Source organism: Bos indicus, chromosome 16, assembly GCF_029378745.1.
Source record: "Bos indicus isolate NIAB-ARS_2022 breed Sahiwal x Tharparkar chromosome 16, NIAB-ARS_B.indTharparkar_mat_pri_1.0, whole genome shotgun sequence".
Classification (NCBI taxonomy): domain Eukaryota; kingdom Metazoa; phylum Chordata; class Mammalia; order Artiodactyla; family Bovidae; genus Bos; species Bos indicus.
The window spans coordinates 52,691,420-52,706,783 of record NC_091775.1 but is presented as its reverse complement, the minus strand read 5'-3'; the positions used below and the strand labels follow the sequence as shown (position 1 = coordinate 52,706,783).

Here is a 15,364-nt window from a genome sequence, read left to right as displayed (position 1 = left end):
GGGTGTAAGCATTCCCTTTTTCTAGTTGAAGTCTAAAAGTCTTCAGGACAGCCCCAGACTTGAAACAGGTACAGTCATCAGATACATTTTAGGGTTGAAGAAACGTGGGTTCACTCAGTCTTAGCCCATCATTCTGGCTACATACTTGGGTTCTGTTTGTTTTCTTTTCCCTATTTAATAATACGGCTCTTTTTTTTTTTTTTTTCCAATAGCAGCTTTATTGAGATATCATTCACTACTACACAGTTCACGTGTTTAAAGGGTGCAATTCATGATTTTTAGTATATTCAGAATTGTGCATCCATCACTATGATCAGTTTTAGCACATTTTCATCATCTTTACAAAAAACTGTGTACCCATTAGCAGTCATTCCCCATCTGCCCTCACACCTCCTGCCCCTCAGCAACCATCAATCTACTTTCTGTCTCTGTATTTTCCTATTCTGGACATTTCACAAATGGAATCATACTATATGTGGGTCCTTTGGGTAAAGCTCCCTTTTATTTTTCTTTCATTTTAATAAGGTCAGCTCACCCTGGAGTATGGAACCTGGGATGTGGGCTGTGAACCTGTGAAATCTTTTGGTGTGCTCAGCACTGAGAAGCTTTGCAGTTCCTTTTCTTCTTTTTTTCTCTTTGGTGAAATGATTACACCCACTGGCTCCCCAGGGTATGAGAAGAGTTAGCAGTGATGCACAGATGAAAGCATAAATTCGAAGCACTAATATGTGTAGCACATACTTGTAGAAGTTAACATCTAACATTCATTTGATATATATAGTATTCTTTACCCAGGATGTCAGGGCTTTTTGAAGCATATGTCAAAGCAGACTAGGATTTTTCTTAAGACCTGCATTCAGATTTATGTAGTTATATTTGAGACTGACTTTGATTTTTTTTTTTAAGACATGAGTAATTAAAAACTTACTATCCTGGGATATTTTATCAACCCCAAATTTGAGATCATTACCATTGTCTCCTTATCCCTACCACCTCCCAAACCCCTGTTTTTCTCTTTCTATTCTTTCCTACCTGTTCACTCTTGGACTGCAGTCTTTATATTCAAAGTCAGCGTGAGAAAGAACCAGGGAGAGGGCATTCAGAATGTCTATGGTTACTATCTACTACTAATACATACCACGTATGTGCAAATTGGCTGCTTCCTTCAAATACTTGTTCTTATGGAGTCATTTGAAGTAAACTTTGAATCAATTCTCCCCAACAGACTTACCCCGAATAGACTTCCGTAGCATAGCTGTGCCTGGCACGTCAAACACCCGGCAGCGCCAGCCACCAGGAGTGCAGCAGTCCCACTCAGCCCCTGGAGAAATAGCTTCATCTCCTCAGGGCTTGGACAATCCAGCCTTGCTCCGAGACATGTTGCTGGCCAACCCCCATGAGCTGTCCTTGCTGAAGGAACGCAATCCACCCTTGGCAGACGCTCTGCTCAGTGGAGATCTTGGTAAGCTTATAAAATTGGAAGGCCGTCAAGCTGACCTGAGGCGAATAGTTTCACAGCAAATGGGGAGAAATTCAGGCAACTGGTCTGTTCAGCCCACTGAGTCACGTGACTTCTTGAACATATCAGTTGGTCTGTGAGAGGTAAATTAGTGCTGATGTCAAAGACTGGTTAGTTGGCAATAGTGACAGAACTTTAGGGATATCAAGAATTCTGAAACCCCACTCAACCAGTCCCCTTCGTTCCTCTTTTTTTCCCCCTAATTATTTCAGCAGCATATAACCCAGGTACAGATCTTTTTTAATTGAAGAATAAGTGATTTACAATATTGCTTTAGTTTCAGGTGTACAGCATAGTGATTCAAGAGATTTTAGTTTGTTTTTGTGTGGGGTTTTTTTGTTTTTTTGCAGACACTATTTATAGCCAGGTACTAGTATTTCAGTCTGTTTCGTTAGACCCTCAGTTAAAGAGGGTCCAGTTAACCAGCTGATGCCAGATGAAATGATTTTAGTTCCAGCTCCGGTGGCATCAGCCTGTATGGCAGAATGCAACCCCTTTATTCCCATTTACCCCAAATTTAATGATAGTGGGGCTGTCACCAACTGTCCAAAAGTTTATTTGGAGCTGTATTTGAGCCATTCTTGTATTTAACAGAACATTCATTTTTAGTCATCTTTATGACAGTTTTCTCTGTAGATTTCTCCAGTTTTACTTCTGGGTTTTGTGAAACCCCACTGATTAAATTTTAGAACAAACAGACACTTAATGACTCATTCCTTAGTAACCATAAAGTTTAGGTAATATTTCCCTATAAAGAAATACTTAGATTTTAAGCATTCAGTTGATTGAGTTTTGACAAATTAATGTAACCAGCACCCTAGTCAAAATATAGAACATTTCTGTCACTCCTGAAAGCTCCATTATGTTTTCTTCTAAGTCAGTTTCCACCCCTTATCAGCTCCCTCTATTCTGATACTTATCATGGGTCAGTTTTTGCCTAATTTTTATTTTGATATAAATGGAATCATATCTTATGTCCTTCCTTGTGTCAAGTTTCTTTCACTCAACTTGGTGTTTTTTAGATTCATCCATGCTGTGTGTATTAGTTCATATGACCATTATCTTGGTTTCTTTAATTTCTTTTGCAGCATATCTAATTGCCAAAGACCATGATGATGGCACTTTTATATTTATGCATTTGAATATACTCACATCTAAGAAATATCAAATAAAGGTGGTTCTTGTAACATACATCTTATCTCAAGCAGTGTTTTCTCTTTACTGATTTTTCTGCTTAGAATCCATCAGGTAATACAGATAGACTAACAGTAGTTTGCTTATAATTTATCTGCTTTAAAGCAGAGAGTATTGTAAAGGAGAAAAATCTAGAAGAGGAAAAGAGGGACGGTAATGCTCTATTTTATTTCTAGGTAATAGGATAATAAAAGTGGGGAGAGGGGAGGGGAGAGTCATTTATCTGCCACACTGAGGGTCATTCTCCACTGATTTAAATTGAAAAGTCATCATCTCTGAGATGGTGTTTGCAAATACTTTATTTCTTTACACTAAATTTAGGTAAATAGTAATCTTTGCCTCCAAGAATAGAAAATAAACGTTAATTGCTCATCTTAAATGATTTTTAGCCATCCTTTCTGCATCTTTTACAGTTGTATCTTGAGAAATTGTTTGATATGGAAAAGTACTAATAAAGAAAATATAATGATTCTTAAGATCACCACCACCACCCCCACCCCATTCTTGCAGAGAGATTTTCTAGGGTCCTGGTGGAGCAGCAACAGGACCGAGCCCGGAGAGAGCAAGAAAGGATTCGTCTCTTTTCTGCGGACCCTTTTGATCTTGAAGCTCAGGCAAAGATAGAAGAAGATATAAGGTAATAACTCCTTCGCCCAAAGAGCAAGATTTAGAGAATCCAGATTTCCCAAACTGCAGGTGATCTTATATTCTTTGGGCATCTGCTTTGAGGTGGATTCCTTATTTGCATTTATGTAAAACCTACTGAAACAGTAGGTTCAGTCTTCTGGTTTATTCTCTCTCCCGTTTTCCTCGCGTTTTGATTCAGCATTACAAAGGTGCAGCTACCTGACTTAATGACTTTCTCTTCTAAAATTTTAATAAAGATTCCCTGACTTGGAGACTTCCTAGAGGTCCTGGGGTTAAGACCCAGCACTTCCACCACAGGAGGCAAAGGTTTACTCCCTGGTCGAGGAACTAAGATCTTGCATGCTGCACGCAGCACTGAAAGCATAAAAAAGACTGCCCGTCTAACCCACAGCATGTTATTAAGGCAACTCCAGGTTGATGCTCCCAGGGCTGTGCAGAAGTTCTCAGTTTGGTGAAACTAGTGGGCTGGCTACTCAAGCTCATTGGGCGCTCCTCAAACATAACACGCAAGCTCTGATTAAATCCAGGACTTGGACGTGATTGGATTAGAGGGAACTGTGCAAAGAGAAACCTTACTGTCCTAAGTCTTTTTTCCGTCCACAGCTCTTGTGCCGGCCTCAGCAGATAAAATGACGGCAGGACTCGTTCCAGCTCCAGGTTCTCTGATGCTGTGGTTCTAATCTGGGGCAACATTAAAGTCATAGAGAAGTTCTTAAAAATGCAGATGCTTGGGCTTTACTCCCCAATCTGATGAATCAACATCTTAAGTGTGGGACCTAAACAGGACCAAGGATGCTATCGCCCGCCTTGGTCGCCTTCCTGGTCTCAAGCAGGGTACAGTTCAGTCAGTCCCTTAGAATAAAAGAACAGCTGCTGTCTCCCATCCCAGATTCAGTTTTTATTGCTAATTGAAGGCCATAGTATGACTAAGAACAGTGTAGCTGTAATAGGACTACTGTTAGGGGCCTGATCATCATCTTTGGTTACTTAAAAGAAGCCTGACTTGGTCATTGTCAGCTTGGAAGTCAAATAAAGGTTTTCTTATTTCTCTGAGTACCTTTGAAATCAAAGAAATGTAAATATGCCAGAATCAGTTGACAGCCCTAAGCCATTCCCTTCTGTTCTTGTTTGTATAAGCCTTCCCATTAATTGTATCAGATACTATCAACTATTTCACGAATTAAATCTGTGCAGAGAAATGGCGAGATAGTTGTGTTTTCTGAACTAGACCACATTGCAGCTGTGAGGGAACCTGACATAACTCTTCTCAGGGACAGTTGTATTCAAGCCGGGAAAGTGGGGGTGAGGGCGGAGAGTGAGGAGCATCATAGCCAAACCATGACATGGAACTGTTGGAAGAGAAGTGAAATGAGGCACATTCACACGGCACATGTTTCTTCCAGGGGGAGGTAGAGGAACTGGGACCAAGCATGTATTCTTTTAAAGGAGAAAACCTTGTGTCCGTGAAGTGACACAGAGCCTAGGGTAGCCAAAGTAACAAGTATTATTTCAGGCAGTTTTTTTGTTGAAACTTACCTTGGTTAGAGTCAATGTAAAGTTAGGAGTGCCCAGCTAATTTTAGGGGTTTTTTTGTTTGGTTGTTTTTTTTTAATCGGGGTATAATTACTTTACAATGTTGTTTTAGTTTCCACTGTACAACGAAGCAAATCAGCTGTATGTATACATATATCCCTTCCCTCTTGGACCTCCCTCCCTCCTACCCTTCCCTCCCCTCTAGGTCACCACAGAGCACTGAGCTGAACTCCCTGCACTATACAGCAGGTTTCCAGCAGGTTCCCACTAGCTGTATGTTTTACACATGGCAGTACACAGATGTCAATCCCAATGTCCCAGGTCCTCCCACCCTCCCCTTCCCCTGCTGTGTCCACATGTTCATTCTCTACATCTGTGTCTTTATACTTGCCCTGCAAATAGGTTCATCTATACCATTTTTATGAATTTCACATATATGTATTAATAAGATAATAAATTTAGTTATGTGACCTAGGAGAAAAGCTGTGTAACTGTATTAAATGCCTATGGCAGTTTAATTTGGTGTGCTACACCCGTGGTCACACAGGGTACATGTCCATTGAGGTATATAGTAGCTTTCCTATTTGCCTGACTAAACAAGTTTACTTTGACTTTCTGAGAAGTTTAATATGTTATTACAGACTGTCTGGTAAAACCGTCAATGCAAGTAAGCTAGAGTATTATTTCAAAAGGGACAAGCACTGCAGTCTAGAATGTTCACGCATGCTCAGTCACTTAGTCGAGTCTGACTCGTGTGACCACACGGACTATAGCTGGCTAAGCTCCTCTGTCCATGGCATTTCCCAGGCAAAAATACTGGAGTGAGTTGCTATTTCCTCCTCCGGGGAATATTCCCAACCCAAGGATCGAACCCTTGTCTTCGGTGGCTCATGCATTGGCTGGTGTTTTCTTTACCACTGAGCCCCCTGGGAAGCACAGTCAAGAATAGAGGTCAGCAGACTTTTTCCATGAGGAGCCAGATAGTAAGTATTTTAGGTTTTGCAGCCCATGCAGTCTGTGTCAGGAGCACGCAGTTCTGCCAGTGCAGTATGAAAGGAGCTGTGTATAATAGGACAGATGTAAATAAATAGTGTGATTGTGTTCCCACATCCCACAGAGACAGTAGGCTGGGGACTTCCTGGTGGTCCAGTGGTTAAGACTTCACCTTCCCATGCAGGGGGTGCAGGTTCAGTCCCTGATTAGGAAGCTAAGATCCCACATGCCTTGGGGTCAAAAAAATGAAACATAAAACAGAGACAGTGTTGTAGCAAATTCAATACAAAAAACTTTAAAAATGATCCACATCAAAAAACTTAAAAAAAAGAGCTGGGAATGAAGACCTTAGATGTTGAGTAAGCTGGAACTCCTTCTTACGTGCTTTTCTCCTGTTAGAATGCATTCCATTTTTGAAGAAATGTTTTGATGAACTAGGTGAAATACGATTTGTACAGGTGTGTATAGTTTTCTAACAGGTACCCAAGTAGGTAGATATTTCTGAGCATCTGCCCTTAGCCTTGTATGCTAGGTGCTTTATAGCTCTGAGCAGTCCTGCAGTAGGAAGCATTGTCCTCGTTTCACAGATTAGAAACCCGGACTTGGAAATTAAGCAGCAGATGCGATTCAAGCAGTTGAAAAACCTGTATATTATATTTGTGAACCATTTTTAATGCAGTGGATGTAGGAAACGTACCCAGATACCCAGTAAACCCTCAGTTTAAATTGGAACATTGGTAAAATTCTAACCTACAGGATGAAGCAGGTTGTGACCCTTGCTTACCAGTTTATTTTCCTGTTTCTGAAACTTGTAAAGGGAACAAAATTGTTTTTACCTGAAGGTAATTTGTATGCCTTTAGATTTTCTGCCAATGATGTATCTCACTTCCTCCTACTAGATCACATATTTCAGGGTAAAGCACCAATTGTCATTTCTGTGACTCAGCCTCTATAGTTGGAGCATATGATATGTACAAATGTTTTTAATACTGTGACTTTGAAACAGATTTGTCTTCATGGAAACAATGCGATTAGTATACCTGGTTTTGGTTTGTTACAGGCAACAGAACATTGAGGAAAACATGACAATAGCCATGGAAGAGGCTCCAGAAAGTTTTGGCCAAGTAGTGATGCTTTATATTAACTGCAAAGTGAATGGACATCCTGTGAAAGCCTTTGTTGACTCAGGTGCCGTCTCTGTCTTTTGTTTCTTTGTCTCTACATCCAGCATTCTGACTAAACACAGGGAGAAGGGGAGACTGGTGTCTGTATTCCTTTGGATACCTAACTAACAAGCCCAAGGGCTTTTGTTTCACTTGCCAATTTTTCCTTTGTAGTAGGTTTCTCTTTAATTATTTCTTAACCAGTTTTGTATTTTTCAGTGTCTTCTTTATCTTCCTACCTTCCCGTACTTGGCATCCTAATTTGTAGGATGCCTCTGTAAAAATCTGGGGAGTAACTGGGTTTAAAATAAGGAACTATAAGGAGGTATGTAGAGGTCACACAGATATTTGGGCTTAGTCTGTGTGCCAGCACTTTACTGTGAGCTGTGAGGAATGTAAGGGTGTATGGGGCATGGCTCTTTCCCTTAAAGATCTTAATAGCCAGGTCAGGAGCAAAGAGTTCCCCACTTGAGGATTCAGGTACTGCCTGAACTAAGTGGCACCTTTTCTCTCAGTAACGACTCATTGCTTTTCAGTCAGACTGCATGGTGGAGCAGCACCGTGTGTGTGTCACGTGGTCTTCTGCCCTCATTCTGAGAGATAGGCTATGTTCTTAGCATAGTAAAAACCCTGCTCAAGTAGGTTTTCCTCCACTTGTTCATCCACAAAATATCTGAACATGTGCTAGGCTTCAGATGCATACCTTTGAATCTGCTGATTATTCAGTTTTTAAAATGTTTATGAAGTGCTGAGTGCTTGTGGGTAAGACTGGAGTTTCATAGGGCTCCTATAAGTGAGAGACAAATTACTAAGGGGCCCTGAGATAACACTTGGCATTTATTGAGCCCCTACGATGTGCCATGCACCATGCTGGGTGCTTAACGTATATCATCTTCCATTGTGTTTAATCCTCATTACGCCTATGAACTGTGTTCTGTTACCCCTGTTTTATAGATAAGGAAACTTGTAGACAAAGACAGGTGAAGCCAGTCTTCCAGGTGTACATGGTTCATGAGTAATAGGCTTTGGGTAAAGCCCCAGATCTACCTGAAGCCAGAACTCTTAACCACTGTGCAAAAATTGAATGCATCTTAAATGAGCATAAAGACCACATTCACACTCTGACTGAGGTGCTCAGGTGTTGCTTCTCCAAAGAGAGACCCTTTGAACTGAGCTGTTTCCATGGGTAGAGAGAGGATCGGGACTTTGCTGAGCCTTGAGAAAAGGCAGGAGAGCGGTGAAAGGGACCCTTGTCATTTTGAGTTTGCAGACTTTACATCAGTAACTAGCTTTTGTGGAGTGAGGAAGGAGGGAAAAAAAAGAATTGCCTTCCTAAAATTCCTTTTTCTTCATGATTTCTGGACCTTCTTGATGCTAACATTCCTCGAATGCCAAAGAACTTTTAAGTGCCCATAAAGTGTAAGTTATCTTGAGTAATATGAACAGAAAATTCCACGGACTGAGGAGCCTGGTAGGCTACAGTCCGTGGGGTCACAAAGAGTCGGACATGACTGAGTGACTTCACACAATATGAACAGAAAGTGTTGGAATTGAGTGAGAGGAGAGATCACTGGGACAGGACAGTCAGCTGGGCAGGTGGGTCTTGAGCTGGGCCTTAAAGCATCAGTGGAATTCAGAGGAAGTGAAAGGAAAGGAGAGGGAACTGCACAGGAGGGTCAGAGTGAGTAAGAGGCAGAGGAGACATTCCTCCTGGTAGCGTGGAAGGTTTAGGAGTCAGGCTGTAAGGCTGGTGTCCGAATCTGTCCAGGCTGCTGTAACGGATACTGTAGACAGGGTGGCTTGTAAACAACACTGTTTTATATCTCATTTCTGGAGGCTGAGAGGTTTGGCTGGCAGATACCGTGCCTGATTCCTAGTTCATAGATGACCATCTTCTCCCTGTGTCCTCACATGGTGGAAGGGGATGAGGGCTCTCTGGGGGCTCCTTTATAAAGGCACTGAATCCCATTCATGAGGACTCCACACTCATGACCTAATCACCTCCCAAAGCCCCACTTGCTAATATGGTCACATTGGGAATTAGGTTTTAACATGAGTTTTGGAAGAAGGCATTCAATCTGTAGCAGCTTGAAATAATTGGACCAGGGTAAGGTGGGATCTAAGGCTGTGGTGATGTGGTTTAAAGCTGATGTTTTAAAGATCTTTGATCTTTGAGCAGATTAATATGTGATCTGAAGGAGGTAGTATTTTAAGAAGATTGAAAGAATTGACAGTTCTGGAGTAGTCTGTACCCCTCAGGATCAGAACTATTTCCTTGCTTTAAATTATACCCTTACAGAGTGATTTGGAAACCAGAGAAATTGTCCACTAGCTAGAGGGCTAGAGTGTGAGCTAGGGTGATGGCTATGGTTAGAAGAAGAAAGGTCAGAAATTGCCCAGAACTTATTAACAGGGCTGGAGCTCAGTTTTAGAGTGGGGAGAAGACTGTAAGAAGAGGGGTTGAAAGTGAACATTGGCTCCTTTTTATGGTTGTAAGAAAAAGAATTCCATTGGCAAGGAGAGAAATCCAAAGAGAGAATTATTTGGGGAGAAAGAGGATTATACCTAGTGGTTTTGTGAAAGCCAGGTCCACCACACAGGGAGGCAGAACCAGGTTCTCTGGGAGAGATGAGGACCCTAGAGAAAGATGAGAGAAGTGTCCGTGTTCTGCTTAGGCTCACTCCAGCCTCCAGCTGTGTGGATGAGTGTATAGCCAGGAGAGAAGAGAAAAGGCCTCAATGCCCTCTTCCTCATGGGAAAGAGGGTCTAATTGTTGGAGCAGAGAATGGAGAGTTCATGAGAGACTACATGATGTATTTTTTAACTGGTCAATTAGAGTGTCTCAGAGTTTGAAGTAAAAATAACTTGGTAAGATGTTTAGAGATACTCAGTGAAAACTGATCCAAGAGTGCAGCCAGTGCTTGAGTGTTTCCATCTGTAGACATAGTCTGACTTTTTGGAAATCCTTTCCAAGTATATTTGGTTTCTATCTTTAAAGTTTAAAAATGTCATATAATTATTATATTTAAACAATACTATTTCCCTCAACAACAAGTTTCCACACCATGGTTCAGATGACAGTGTGAAACTGAAAGTTGAGCTAAGTGTGGCATGAAGCCTGCTAGGTAGGGAGGATTTCATACTGACAGAAGCCTGGGAGTAGACCTTTCTGCCCTGTTCTTAGGGCTGCATTTTCCCCTCTTCCCACACATGAGGATTTGGTCTTTCTTATCTGATGTTTTCCCCCTCCTCCAGGTGCCCAGATGACTATTATGAGCCAAGCTTGTGCAGAAAGGTGTAATATAATGAGGCTGGTAGACCGTCGGTGGGCAGGAATCGCCAAAGGAGTGGGCACTCAGAAGATCATTGGAAGGGTACATCTAGGTGAGTGAAGGGTGCTGGGGGTCTTTGTAGTGTAGTAGACTTTAAAAATTCCTTTTGGACAGGGGCGTCTGATCCAGCACGCCTAATCCTTAGAATTTTAGATCCTGTATGTTATCGGAATTACACATGTAACATCAGTTCAGCTGGTTACAAAAAAGAAACCACTAGTCCCCTATGTACTTTTATGTCCTGCTCTTCAGAGATAATCCCTTTCCATTGTTTTAGCTGATTTCTTTTGGGGTTACCTCCATTTTTCTAAATAATATGATTTCAGTGCTATACTGACATGACTACGTAAGTACCATTGAGAGCTAAGCCATTTAGTTGAAAAAGATTGTTTTTCCTTTCATGTCTAGTGTATTTTCTCAGAATTAGTAGTTGTCCTGCCTGTGAATGTGTGTCATTGGTTTTTTTATGTTACTCATCCCTAAACATTTACTAGTGTGTAAATCTCCTTTACACATGTCACCCTGTTGAAGAGGTTTCTTTCAGCCTAGCCTGGTGGTTCAGGGCTGTTTCATAGCTGCTGTTTCGGAATCTGGGTCCTGAAGGGTACCTTTTGCTTCAGTCTTAACCCTGGATAATATGGATCCCATACTTTTTTTTTTTTTGGCACACCTCAGTTTATTAAAGTACATCTTCCAATAACTTCCTGAGAAAAAGGGCACAGGAATAAAGTGGGTCCTTAAATATCAGAGCATTATCTTTCTCTACATTCTACCAGGCTAAGTTGGAAATCACTTTCCTTCATGATTTTTATCGGTGTTGCTTTGGAGAAGCTGGCTGCTATTCTAACTCTTGATCATTTACATGTGAGATTTCTCTTCCATTTCTGAAGCTTATAGATCTTCTGTTTGACCTCAGTGTTTTAAAATTTCACAATGAAAAAAATAAAATTTCACAATGATGTACTTGGATGTAGATCTCTTTTCATCTACTGTGCTAGATAACCTTTCAGTCTGGACAAATGGTTCTGATTTCCTCCACTCTGGGATATCTGATATTCAAGTAGAATAATCTACTATCATGGACTTTTCATTGTGTTCAGGGAAAGAAAACAAGATTTCTTCAACTTTGCCTTCTAACCTTTATGTTTGGTATGGTTTTCTTTCATGTTAGATGGTTTTCTTAAATCTCTGGTGATCCTTGGCATCTGCTCATGTTGAAGAATGAGACACCAGAAGGCTGTTAGGAAGATTAGTTGGGTGGGCAGCCCTGGTTGATTGTGGGTAATCTGTAATGGGATGCAGAAAAAGGCTAGTCTCAGTAAGCTCCCACTTAACCCGCCTTCTCCCCACCCACCTCAGTTTTCAGTTTGGTGCTTTTTGTTGTATCTCTGTCTTCCTCTATGCCCACCTCTATTACAAGAGCCTCTGGTTCACCCTCTTAAGAAAATAAACCTCTAGTCCGCTATTGAGGGGAGGTGAGTAGTCACCTGGCTGAGTAGAGTGTGGGAGGGGAGCCCCAAGGTCCGTCTGTGCTGCCATAGACCTGCAGCCGGTGCTCCTGCTTGGGGCTCACTCCACCCCTGTTGGCAGAGGTATTTGTTTCAACCAGCTCATCAGCTTCTTGAGAGTTCTGTGATGTTAGAAAGGGTTGCTTCTTAGTTTCTTACTGTAATCTGCTTTCTAGTTCCAGAATTGTGTTTCATTTGTCTCTCCCATTGTGTTTGGCTTAAGTGATTTGTGCCTTTAAAAAGAAAAAATGACTTTTTATTGTGGCTTTTTTTACAAGTAAATTGAGTTAAGTAAGTTATGTTCAGTCCTTTCTCTTTAATCAGAATTGTTCTTTTTTTGTTGTTTTATTTCTTTTCGTTATCCATGTAAACGCTCATTATAGAGAATTTCAAAGCATAGATGTGAAAAGAAGTGAAAAATAATTCTTTTAAGTGAGACTCAGTAGGAGCATCCAGACATAACTCTTTCTGGCATCTTTTTCTTGTAAACGGTGATCATGTAATATGTTGAATTTTATACTTCCTTTTTAGGAAAAGTAGCATTTCCCAAATGCCAGTATAAATTTCATAAGCATCATTTAAATAAATGCATAGCATTCTGTTGTATGGGTTTAGTGGTCAATCTTTGGAGTATATTTTCCCCCGAATATTTTGTCATCATAACATGGACATGCATTTTTGTTTAGTTTTGATCCCTGCCACCCCCTTAGTTAAGATTTCCCCTCAGTGAAACTACTAAATTCAAGATGGTGAATACCTTTTAAAGCTCTTGATGTTGTTAACTGTTACCAATCTGATTTCTCCAGCACTAATTGAATATTCATCTTAATATCCTTATACAATCAAGTATTATTAGTTTTTGTAGATAAACAAGTGGTTTTTTATTTTAACTGTAAGTTACTTTTCTTTCACTGCAAGTGATAGTTTTTCTACCCTTTTCATATTTCTCTTTCATTTTTCCTATTTTAATACATTTGTCTATTAGTCTCCATGTTTTCTATTATTGATTTCTGTAGAATAAGGATAGTTTAATACCTTATCCTTCTATACTTTCTTACACACAGTAGGACTGAAATTGGGGAAGAATACCACAAACCAGTTGCTTCAGAGTCTGAATTCTTACTGTTTTAAGGTTTTAGTGAGAAGATAATAGGGAACAAAATAAGTACCAGTCTCTTGTGTCCGTTTGGTTGGAGAACTTGTACCGTTTTGCAACTTTGGCTATGATAGGTGTCAAGAAAACCTTATAGCAATAAGGGAAGTCTAAATAAAGGAAAGATAGAACATGAACAGGAAGGTTCAATGTGTTGAAGGTGCTACTTCTCCCACATTTGTCAACAGAAACATTGTAATACATTCAAAACTCCAATAAATTGTTCTTGTGTGTGTGTGTGAGACTTGATGCGTTAATTTTAAATTTTATGTAGGCCCTTTGTGGCAGGAGTAATCAGGATACACTGGAATAACTTCTCCTGCTAGATATCATTATTATATCTGGTATTATTATTTAACTTATATGTTGAGTATATCATATGAAATGCTGGGCTGGATGAAGCACAAGCTGGAATCCAGATTCCCAGGAGAAATGCCAATAACTTTAGTCATATGTAAATGACATGACCCTAATGTTAGAAAGCGAAGTGGAACTAAAGAGCCTCTTGATGAAAGTGAAAGAGAAGAGTGAAAAGCCTGGCTTAAAACTCAACATTGAAAAAATGAAGATCATGGCATCCAATCCCATCACTTCATGGCAAATAGGTGGGGAGACAATGACAGACTTTATTTTTTTGGGCTCCAAAATCACTGCAGATGGTGACTGCAGCCATGAAATTAAAAGACTCTTGCTCCTTGGAAGAAAAACTGTGACTAACCTAGACAGCATATTAAAAAGCAGAGCAATTTCTTAGCCGACAAAGGTCCATCTAGTCAAAGCTATGGTTTTTCCAGTAGTCATGTATGGATGTGAGAGTTGGACCATAAAGAAGGCTGAGCACCGAAGAATTGTTGCTTTTGAATTGTGGTATTGGAGAAGACTCTCAAGAGTCCTTGGACTGCAAGGAGATCCAACCAGTCAACCCTACGGGAAATCAATCCTGAATATTCATTGGAAGGACTGATGCTGAAGCTGAAGTGCCAGTACTCTGGCCACCTGATGTGAAGAGCTGACTCACGCTGGGAAAGATTGAAGGCAGGAGGAGAAGGGGACGACAGAGGATGAGATGGTTGGATGGCATCACCAACATGATGGGTGTGAGTTTGAGTAAGCTCCGGGAGATAGTGAAGGACAGGGAAGCCTGGCATGTTGCAGTCATGGGGTCGCAAAGAGTCAGACATGACTGAGCGACTGAACAAACAGCTAGATATCAAGACCAAAAGACTAGAACAGGAACAGACCCATGCTTATGTGAACCTTGATAAATGACAGGAAATCTTATGGAGCAGTGGGGAGGTGTCGGGAAATGTGCTCAGAGAATTGGGGATCTGTGTGGAAAAAGGGACAGTTGACAATTGGACCCTGTCTCACGTAACATAGAAAAGTCAACTCAAGGTTGACGAAAGACCTGGATGTGTGAGGCAACATTGAAACTTTTATTTTTTTTTAATTTATTTATTTATTTTACATTGAAGCTTTTAGAGGAAAATATAGGTGAATGTTTTATGTAGGGAAGGGTTTCTTTAAAAGATAAGGAAGTTATTTGATAAATATAGCCAATTAAGATTAAGAACTTTTCATCAAACAAAGAAAATGAACAAATAAACTAGGAAAGAACTTAGTAACATACATAACTAATAAAAGATTCATACTTAGAATTATGCATATTCTGTGTGTTTATATATCCTCCAACTCAGAGTGGTATATAAAAAATTACAGAAACATTGAATAAGCACTTCAAGAGGAAATCAAATGGTTAGTGTGTAAAAATTGCTTTATCTCATTAATCAGGGAAATAGAGAATTACTTGCCATATTTTAGATCGAATAATATTGAGTGTTGGGAGAAGGTGGAACAGTGGCACCTTTCCAAAACCACCGGAAACATTTTGTAAAATAATTCAGTATCAAGTAGAGCTGAACCTAATATATCCCCTAAAACCCTGTATGTTTTTAGAGTATACCATTGAGATGCTCATGGCATGCCAGGAGACAAGCGCAAGAATACTTATGTTAGCATTGCTTATAGCAGGAGAAACTGGAAGCAGCCTGGAAGTTCATAGCACCAAAATGGATAAATCAGTGGTGGTGTCTTTTAGACATTACAGTGCTTACTCGTGCTTACTCTTACTTACTCTTTGAGGTGGGGTAAGTGAAAGAAATATAGTCACATGGCATCCACAGGAATAAAATATCTCAAAATATCTTTTGAGAAGAAGCAAGTCATAGTTTAAAACCACAAAACTAACCAAAATGTTGCTTAGGCATCATACAAAATAGTAAGAACTATTTAAAAAAAAGGCAGGGAATGTTTAGCATAAA

General features: G+C 40.2%; 1 protein-coding gene across 5 annotated transcripts in view; it reads left to right on the top strand.

The window, feature by feature from the left end:
* DDI2 (DNA damage inducible 1 homolog 2) overlaps window positions 1–15,364 on the top strand; it is a 43,338-nt gene that overhangs the window by 10,099 nt on the left and 17,875 nt on the right. For 4 of the 5 annotated variants that reach the window (XM_070768452.1, XM_019976178.2, XM_070768451.1 and 1 more), the window contains exons 3-6: window positions 1,226–1,462; window positions 3,224–3,350; window positions 6,948–7,075; window positions 10,306–10,434. In XM_070768452.1, coding sequence (XP_070624553.1) covers window positions 1,378–1,462; window positions 3,224–3,350; window positions 6,948–7,075; window positions 10,306–10,434 — 469 coding nt within the window. In that variant the 5' untranslated portion in view covers window positions 1,226–1,377. The other variant, XM_070768453.1, reaches the window with a different exon arrangement.